The sequence below is a fragment of the Chrysochloris asiatica genome, unplaced genomic scaffold, assembly GCF_000296735.1.
Source record: "Chrysochloris asiatica unplaced genomic scaffold, ChrAsi1.0 scaffold00175, whole genome shotgun sequence".
In the NCBI taxonomy this organism is placed as follows: Eukaryota; Metazoa; Chordata; class Mammalia; order Afrosoricida; family Chrysochloridae; genus Chrysochloris; species Chrysochloris asiatica.
Genome location: NW_006408693.1, coordinates 6242357 through 6250714, shown reverse-complemented (window position 1 = coordinate 6250714; position 8358 = coordinate 6242357). Strand labels below are relative to the sequence as shown.

At 36.2% G+C, this 8358-nt stretch overlaps 1 protein-coding gene across 1 annotated transcript in view; it reads left to right on the top strand.

The window, feature by feature from the left end:
• The window catches only part of OTOGL (otogelin-like), a 233420-nt gene that overhangs the window by 66112 nt on the left and 158950 nt on the right, over positions 1-8358 (top strand). Inside the window, exons 13-16 of the mRNA XM_006871844.1 lie at positions 542-719; positions 3670-3794; positions 4928-5137; positions 7366-7531. Of these exons, the coding sequence (XP_006871906.1) occupies positions 542-719; positions 3670-3794; positions 4928-5137; positions 7366-7531 (679 nt within the window). The remainder of the gene's footprint in view (positions 1-541; positions 720-3669; positions 3795-4927; positions 5138-7365; positions 7532-8358) is intronic.

Genomic DNA, 8358 nt, shown 5'->3' with positions numbered 1-8358 from the left:
AGTCGGTTCCGACCCATAGCGACCCTGTACAGGGTTTCCGAGGGTGTAAATCTTTACGGGAGTAGAAAGCCTCATCTTTCTCCCGCTGAGCGGCTGGTAGTTTTGAACCGCTGACCTTAAGGTTCGCAGCCCAATTCGTAACCACTATGCTACCAGAGCTCCTTTTAGAGGGAAAAAAATCACAGTCCCCAAACACATATGCATACACACACAGATTTAGGAAAATAGATCAGATTCGAAATTGTCTGTGCATCTCTCACTTTGTGAGATACGTGCTGGCTGAAATTATATGTTGACCTGATAATCTATTTTTAAAAAGTCTGCTAAAGATTGAAGAAGGAGGGAAAGAAGAAGGGGAATCAATAAGAAATAGGCATAGGGTGGCAAAAATGGGTCTTGGAAGTCCAGGGGCAGTAACAATGGACTGCAAACCTGGCTCCCCCACTTCTTGGGAGAAGACTCTTGATATTGTACTGAAATAGCATTTGCTAACACTACCTGTGAATCCCAGAACTGATTTGTGTATGATCTTTTCCTGCAGGAATTGTTGAAATTCAAACTCTGTCATCCTTATTTATTCTTCTAAAAACCACATTTGGTTTAAAGATCCTGTTTGCTGTAGATGGGGAAAGAATTTATATTCAGCTCACTAGTGCTTGGAAAAGAAGAACATTAGGTCTGTGTGGCACTTTTAATGGGAACATAAGAGATGATTTTCTGTAAGTATGATTTCTATATAGCTAACATAATTTAATGATGGGTAATTTAGAGGAAATGTATACTTTCATTTAAAAATGTTTACTTAACTAATAGTAGCTCAGCAGCACTGTTTCAAGAACTTTACATGAATCATCATGTTTAAACTTTAAAACCATCACCTGACTAGTATCTCTACTTCACAGATAAGGAAACTAATCACATTACCAAAGTGATAACTAAATCACCCAAGGTCATATAGCTGATGGTGGAATCTGGTTTTCAATTTCCGCACTGTGACTCAGGCCTTTTGGGCTGTGACCCTATATTCAATTCCTTGAAACCTATCAAGCTTAACATTACTTAAATTTTGAAAAGTCACTTCCTTAAAAAAAGACTCAATATTATTTGGTATTAATGGTAATAAACTACACTTTAAAAAATATTAGTATCATTTGATGTTAATGATAACCTTAAAACAATATTTTGGCTTCTAAGTTAATTGGGTTGTGTAACATTTGGTGTTTTATTGAAAGAAAAGCAATAATGGAAGAACCATACTTTTGCATTGCTTGGATTTGCAAAGCACTTTTCCTATACATGTCAATAGAAGCAGTGTAGAATTTCATGTAACTTATTTGAGCACCTGTCATTGTGCTAGGCACTATGGAGCACTTTAATCAGAAAAATTCCTGATTCCCATCCCCAAAGATCTTATATTATAGATCAATTAATCAGGAGGGGCTGACAATATTTAAGCGGTGTGTGCTGGATTAGCCAGAGTGTATTTATGGAGTGTATTTATGGAGAAGCCATTCTCCAAAGTCTTGGCTTTCTTAAAATTTTTGCTTATTTAGTTTTATCGTATCACCATTATATTCTTCTTTCTCCCTGTATTGCTTTCCCTCTTCTAATCTTTCTTTTCAACTCTCACTTGTTGTTCAATCCAGTTCAGACATTATTTGCTTTATAAAGTTTGTTCAATCAGATCAAAGATAATTCTAACTCTCTTGCCTGTGAAACTCAGTTGTCCATAACAACTAGTTTCTACACAAAAATATGAGAGCTTTATAAGGATCATGTCTTCGGTCCTTGTATTCCTAGGAACTAATATGAACTAGTAGAATGTCAGATTGAACTGTGGGGGACCAGGGAATGGGACATCAGGAAGAATATTGGATTAGTGAGGAGAACTGACATTTACAATTAAAAGTGCCAAAAGATAATCTCTCATGTGATCTATTTAATTTTAGTTTATTTTGTCTTTTTATTTTACTTGTCTGTAGGTCAGAATATTGATGTCTTAATCCCATTTGTGATGTTGAAAACTATCATATGTGGGTTTGCTTTTATATATCCAGGAAAGACATTAAAGGTTCTTTCCCATCCTTGTTTGTCAGAATGGGTAAGCAGTCACTGTTTAACAGATGGCAGATCTGGCTGCCTCTTTCTAAGGCACCAGTCTCCTTGGTGTGTAAACATTCAGGCGTGATAACAGTGCAGGATAATATTTCAGAGTCAGAGATAACTTTCAAACATTGTTCAGCTTTCCAGCATGATGAGTTAATTTTGTTTTAATTTCACAAAGGTTAATGAGCGTCTGGCAACATAGTGGAATGGAGATACTAATTACTTTAAAAAAAGTTTTGTGAGTAGAGTAAGTAAGCTATGTAGAACAAAAAGGTTATTTTACAAAGTGCATTAAATAAATGGGACTACATTTTGCTCTTTTTTAATGAATGAAATACGAGAACCAAGCTCTCAGTCACTTGCTCCTGTGAATCCTGAATATAGGCATCGTATTACTAACCTGTTTTATTACCTTTTAGAGGGATGGGAAGGAAGGAGAGCGAAAGAGTAAGTGAAGAAATTGCAAGTTTCAGTCATGGAATTTCTCTGAGTTTTGGTGTTCTCCTTTGTAAAATGAGACTTTTGATTAGGTCTTTATTGTGATTCTTTATATGTCTATAAAGTTTTGATATCGGGGAAGAGCAACAGGAAAGGCTGATGGAGAGAGACTGGAACATTGTGTGATCCTTTGTGTGACTGTCAGTGCTTCCTCTTTTGTCACTCTCAGGGAAGTCACTGTGATGAGAAGCTCCATATAGTTGATGGTCCCTTAGTCAAATGGTAACCAAAGTAGTTACTCTATTAGGGCACTATAGAGAGCAGAGTTAAGGCCTGTTCTATATATTTGGCCACATTGTGGCAACTAATGCTGTCAGGGCTTGAGGTATGTTTAAACACTTGCTGTAGGAGACCTCATCCAACTGGATTCTCTAATAAATGTTGATTGATGAATTAATAGAACTTGATGGTTGCCGGCAGAGGGAAATTTCAGTGTTTGGCTCCTAAACATTGCTGTGATTGATAAATCTGTCTTTTCTGCCACTTTTCTTCAGTTGTTCATTCATTGCCTAATTTTACCATAGAAGTTTAATATCCAGCCTTGGTAAAGGAATTGAAATATCAAACCAGAAATATAGTGTTTATTCTTTGAAACACTTATTCTTTACTCTGGAAAGAATCCTGTTAACCACCCCATACTGCCTCTCCCCTCCCCCAAAGACACACAACACACACACTAACATTTTGACTGCTTACGTTATTTTGTTTGTTTGTTTAGTCTGTGCAGACTGAGTTTGAATCCTGGCTCTGAAATGTATTGTGTAAACTTTAATTTTTCTTCAAGCTTCTTTTTTCTCTGTAAAATGGAGACAATGATGCTTTCTTAAAAAATTTAAATTAAGATTAAATAAGGCATTATTTAATCACAGCTTGACATACTATAAGTCTCAATAACAGATAACTAATGCCATGTGTATTTTTTTGACTAGTAGAAAATTTCTAACTGTTAGATTTCATTTCTTTGTAAATTAAAATAATAGTACCCTTTTAATGTTTGGAGACGAATATAAAAAATGAGAGGAATTCTCGAGAGAGACTAAAATGAGCATTATTTATGCTTTGTAGGTCTCCATCAGGTATGATAGAAGGAACTCCACAACTGCATGCAAATGCTTGGAGAGTTTCCTCCACTTGTTTTGCACCAATTCATGTCCCTATGGTAGACCCCTGTAACATCAACCAACAAAACAGTAAGTCTCTTTTGCATGAAATAGGGAAAAGTTCTATTTGTTTCTATACTATACAATTAAGTAGTGATTTTAAATTCTGAGTTTCTTTATTATGATAAAGTCAGTGCCATTTCATATGTACTTTTGTTTAAAATTATGCCTTATGTAATCTGAAGGAACCCTGGGTGTAGAGTGCATTAAACATTGTTCTGCTTACCAAAAGTTTGGAGAAAGATAAGGCAATTTTTTTCTGTAGCGATTCACAGCCTTGGAAACCCTATGGAGTAGCTTGACTTTATCCCGTAGGGACATGATGAATTGGAATCAACTCAATAGTAGTGGATTTGTTTTGTAAACAGCCCCCAGTAAACCCACTGCGTACAGCTGATTCTTACTCATAGCAACCTTACAGGACATAGTAGAACAATCCCTGATTATAATGAGGAGCAGACAGCCTCATTTTATCCTGCGGAGCAGCGATGGGTTTGAACTCTCAACACTAAGCCAGCTGTGCCACCAGGGTTTCTTTATGTATTCTAGGTTCTTTTAAAAAACAACAACAACAAAATAAAACCTTCAGAGAGTGACTATTTTATTTTTAATTTTATACTTGTAAAGTTACTTTAGATATACAGAAATCTTGTTTTCCCCAATGTAGACTAGATTGTTTTAATGCTTTCAGCTTCTTTAAATGCTATATAAAAATCTTTGGAAATGCTCTACTATTGTTGTTACAGTTATGGGCTGGCCAACTTTAATTACATATTGTGACAGCCCAGGTGGCTTCTGCTGTTTGTTACTTCCAAATTCCAAGCTCCTAATCATCAAACCATATATTATGGCTCCTAAGCAGGTAGCCAGTGATCCAAGGAAACATGCCATCAAGTGAGCGGCAGTTTGGCATGGTCACGCTCTGTCCAATATTCAGTGACGGTGTAATTCACATACCAGGATTTTTGGTAATTTGTTTTACTAAAACCACACTAAACTGACTGCTCAAAACCAAAATCAAATAAAACCTTGTCTTATCTGAAAATATGCTAAGTAATGTATTACAGTAGAACACAAGAGGCTCAAATAGTTCTAGAACTTGGTAATAGGGGTAAGATCAAGACCAGAGAATGAGATGCTAATGGGGTTTCTCTGTCTATTAGTTGGGTATGCAGCACACTGTGATGTCATCCACCAAGAGCTCTTTGCTCCTTGCCATTTCTACATTAGCCCTGGACTGTACTATCAGCTATGCCGACATGATGCATGCAAGTGTGGAAGTGCCTGCCTTTGTAATGCTCTTGCCCACTATGCCTACCTCTGTGGCCAGCGAGGTATCTCCATCGACTTTAGAGCTCAGGTTTCATTCTGTGGTGAGTACAGCAGCACAGATCAAAGCTACCAAAATAGCAAAACTAAAGTATAACCGTATTATGGAACAGAGACAACTTGAAGTCAAAAAGTCTTGTCATAGAAATGTCTTATCTAAATAGTGGGAAGTAAAGAAAAACACTTATGTCGATATCATTTCATGGTTGATTTGTAGTTACATTAGGTAAGACATGCAAAGGGCAATCAATTATTAGCTCAAGTTCTTGAGGTGCTAATCCTGAGGTTAGTATATCTGCTGACTCATTTGTGGTGAATTAATTCCTCATGTGTTCTGTAATTCATTTTTTATGAACTAATCTTTAGGAGTATCGGTAGCATCATGGGCTAAAGTGTTGGGCTACTAAAAGCAAGGTTGGCAGTTTAAAGTCACCAGCCACTCCACAGGAGACAGATGAGGCTTTCTGTTCCCTGTAAAGATTTACAGTCTTGGAAGCCCAAGGGAACAGTTCTACTCTCCTATAGGATCACAAAGAGTTGGAATTGTTTCATTGGCACTGGATTTTGGATTGGAATCTTTAGTGGGGCTATTTGTTTTTTGATAACTATCTTTTGTGTCCCTGGTTTGAGAGCATCCCTTCATCCACCCTCTACCAAGCATTGGTGGAACAAAGCTTTTTGTCAGGCATTCTAAGGCTATCCTTGACTAGTTTTTGTATTAATTTCTCAGCTTGGGTTTTCTATAACATAAATATAAAAAAAATTAAAATTCAGATACCAAAACTGTAGGATCTAAGCCTGGGGTTTTTATTTCTCAGAGGATTCTTTATTTCATTATAGACTTGGCAGAGTTACATAAACTTCCCTAGCATCTTCCTGTATTATGAGAAGATTTCCTCTAGTCCAGGGTTAGAAAACTACACCCCTTAAGCCACCTGTGTTTTTGTAAGTAAAGTTTTATTGGAACACAGCCAACCCCATTTATTTACATATTGTCTCTGGCTGCTTTTGTGACAGAGTTTGAATAACAGTAACAGACAGTATATGACCAGGAAAGTAAAAAATATTTGCCATTTTACCTTTTACAAAAAAGTTTGCTGATCTCTGTGTTAATCCATTCTTTCAATTGAGCTTGAAGCTCTCTAAGGTTTCATGTTAGTGGGGGAGACTCCCACTTCCTTACCTTGTAAAGGACCAGCTTTCATCTTTTATTTCTACATGGATTAAATCCAAAATACTAGATTACGAGGATCGATTCTCCCTTCTCACATTCACTTAAAGTTCCGGATTTTATTTCCTTCTTAATTTAGGCATCTGAAGATTCTCCTCCCACCCATCTCTCTCTTTTTCTCTTACAAGGTCAACTATACATTTAAAATATTTTCACTTGTTTTTCATCCAGCATTTGCTAGGTAGGTGTAAGTAGCAAGTGTGCTTTTACATTATTACTTCAGTTTGCTATAATCCATTTAGTTTTGTCTGATGAGAAATGACAAGGCTTTGAAAGTATAAACTTGATTAAGAAGACAGAATATAAGGGCTGTGAGAATAAATAAAGTCAAGTTATGGTTTATTTGTAGAAGACTAAAAGCTTCTGTAAATTTAAATAGTGCTCTAAAGAAAATGATGATAGTATGGGAGTAAATAGGCTTAGGAGTTCTGATGTGTGCTGTACGATAAGCTCTGGATTACTAACTGCAAGGTCAGTGGTTCATACCCACCAGCCCCTCCTCAGAAGTCTGTATGGGTCTCTATGAGTCAGAACCAACTGCACATCATTTAACAACAACAAATAGATAAACTGTGATGGTAAGAAGTTTCTGGAGAAAACAACAGCAACAACAAATTACTTATGAGCTATCAAAGACTGTTATAGAATGTCACAATTAAAATATTTTAAAATGTTATTATTGTTCTTAAGTGTCGTCGAGTAGGTTCCCACTCATAGCAACCCTGTATAGGCTTTCCTACAATCTTGGTGAGCTTGAACTGCTGACCTTGCAGTTCAAACCGATTTTGCAGTCCAGCGCCTTAACACACAGAGCCACATCAGGAATAGAATTGATTTTTTTTGTTAGAGATCTAGTTTGGCAGGGATTGGGTTTTTTTTTTTCGTATTTCTCTTCTAGGATTCTGCAAGGTTCTATGATTATTGACGTAAGGTATATGTTTTTTCCCCATGATTCATATCTGTCTTAGGCCTATAACCAAAGATACATAATTTCTGTCCTCTATGGAAATCTTCGACTAGTGACTTTCCTTTGTTTCTTAGCTGTGGTGTGCCAGAAAGGCATGTTGTACCATCAATGTTCCTCTTTTTGCCGTCGCTCCTGCACTTCCCTCTCTTCTCCAGAGCAATGTACTGATGACTGCGCTGAAGGTTGTAACTGTCCCGATGGCAAATACTATGAAGACACACTTAGCTTTTGTGTGCCCATGTAAGTCACAGAAATGACTAGTTAACATCTAATTTTTAATCTGTGTTTGCCTTTTATGTGCTAAATGGTGTTTCATACTTGTTTCTTTAACAATTCTTAATAGCTTGTCTTGCTTTTTTTAAAAAACTGTACTCATTAACAAATTACAGAAAAAACAAAGAAATCTGATTATTAATCCCAAAGTTTATTCCAGAACGCTTTCGCCAAATCAAAATTAATATCAAGTTTTATGTTTTGCCATCATGTGGAAATTTTTCATAGCAGGGTATAATATTTGTATGTACCCAGAGATTTCTCAAGTCCTCCATGAGATGAAGATATTTGTCTTATATATACAATAATGAAGTGCGCCCAGAAATGTTTCCTGTGACTAAAACAGCACAGTTTGTGAATTATATTTTAACAAACAAAATCTTAAACCACACAGGACTTCTCATATGAACAGTTTCTGTCATTTGTATAGTATCATTCTATGCGTTCCCATGGAGTACTGGTGTGGCACTGTGGGATAAAGCACTGGACTTAAAGGTCAGTTTGACCGACAACGTTGGTAGTTCAAACTCGCCAGTTGCTCCTTGGAAACCCTACACAGTGTCTCTTTGATTTGGACCAGACTCAATGGCATTTAACAAAAACAACAAAGTATTCCCATAAAATACTTCCAAAATTAAAGTACAGCTTAGAAAAAAACCGATATAGAGCTTAGGGTAGGCTTGAGATTATATATAATGAATATATATACACACACACACATATATATGTATGTGTATATATATATATATATATATATATATATATATATATATATATATATATATATATATATA